The sequence below is a fragment of the Octodon degus genome, unplaced genomic scaffold, assembly GCF_000260255.1.
Source record: "Octodon degus isolate 3935 unplaced genomic scaffold, OctDeg1.0 scaffold00239, whole genome shotgun sequence".
NCBI classification, from domain to species: domain Eukaryota; kingdom Metazoa; phylum Chordata; class Mammalia; order Rodentia; family Octodontidae; genus Octodon; species Octodon degus.
In genome coordinates, this window is record NW_004524815.1 from 1480536 (window position 1) to 1481400 (window position 865).

Here is an 865-nt window from a genome sequence, read left to right on the forward strand (position 1 = left end):
GCCCCCCGCCACGCTGGCTCGCGACCTCCCGGCCGAGGACGCAGACGCGCGCGGACGCCACGCCGCGGACGCTGACGGGGACGCGCCCACCGAGGACGACTTCTGGGGCGGCTACGGCGGCGGGCGCACGTGCCCAGGACCCACGTGCCATGCGCCCCCGGACTCGCGGGGCCCCGTGCGCGCCCCCGTCCTGCTGCGCGCCCCGCTGCTCTGCCTACTGGTCCTGGCGCCCCGGCACCTCTGACGGCCACAGCCAGGCGCCCCGGCCTCGCTGCCTCAACTTACCCTCCTGCGCCGGCCCTCGCGGGCTGCCTACCCGGCGCGGCATGGACTCCAGCCATCGGCTCTCCACCCCCACCGGGGTGGGAGTCCCAAGGCAGCCCTGACCCCGGCCCTTCGCCCGCCCGCGGGGGACCCCGGGGCTGCTGCCCGCAGAGCACCTTCCACCAGCACAGCCTTGGGCGTCCCCGGAGGGGCGGCCCGGACCCCGCTGCCTCGGTCTCCCGCCGCCGCCGCCCCCTGGAGGAGCGCTGTCCTCCGGAGTCTACCCAGGACACTTTCTAGGGCCCCCACGAGAGCTTTCCTCTCCATCACGGTCCCTGTGTGGTGACAACAATCAAAAGAAGTTGTTGGGGAAAAAATTTATTAAAAATTCTATTATTTTACTCCTGGAAGATGGTTTTGGGCTCAAGACGTCAAAAGTGGGAGGAGAGCCTAGACAAGTGGCCGCGGGAACGGGGAGTTGAAAAAGGAGCAGCCTCTGAGCCTCTAGCTTATCCTAGGAGTGGAGCCCAGCGAGGGGGCAGAGGCCCACACCAGTGGAGCTCTTGACAGCCAAACACTTTGGGGGAGCGGGCCATCGTGT

The 865-nt window shown here is 68.8% G+C and overlaps 1 protein-coding gene across 1 annotated transcript in view; it reads left to right on the forward strand.

Annotated features, from left to right (window-relative positions):
* The window catches only part of Rtn4rl2 (reticulon 4 receptor like 2), a 10507-nt gene extending 9842 nt beyond the window's left edge, over window positions 1–665 (forward strand). The window contains 1 exon segment of the mRNA XM_023706070.1: window positions 1–665. This exon segment is cut by the window's left edge and continues 107 nt beyond it. Coding sequence (XP_023561838.1) covers window positions 1–244 — 244 coding nt within the window. The 3' untranslated portion in view covers window positions 245–665.
* Window positions 666–865: the final 200 nt, after the last annotated feature.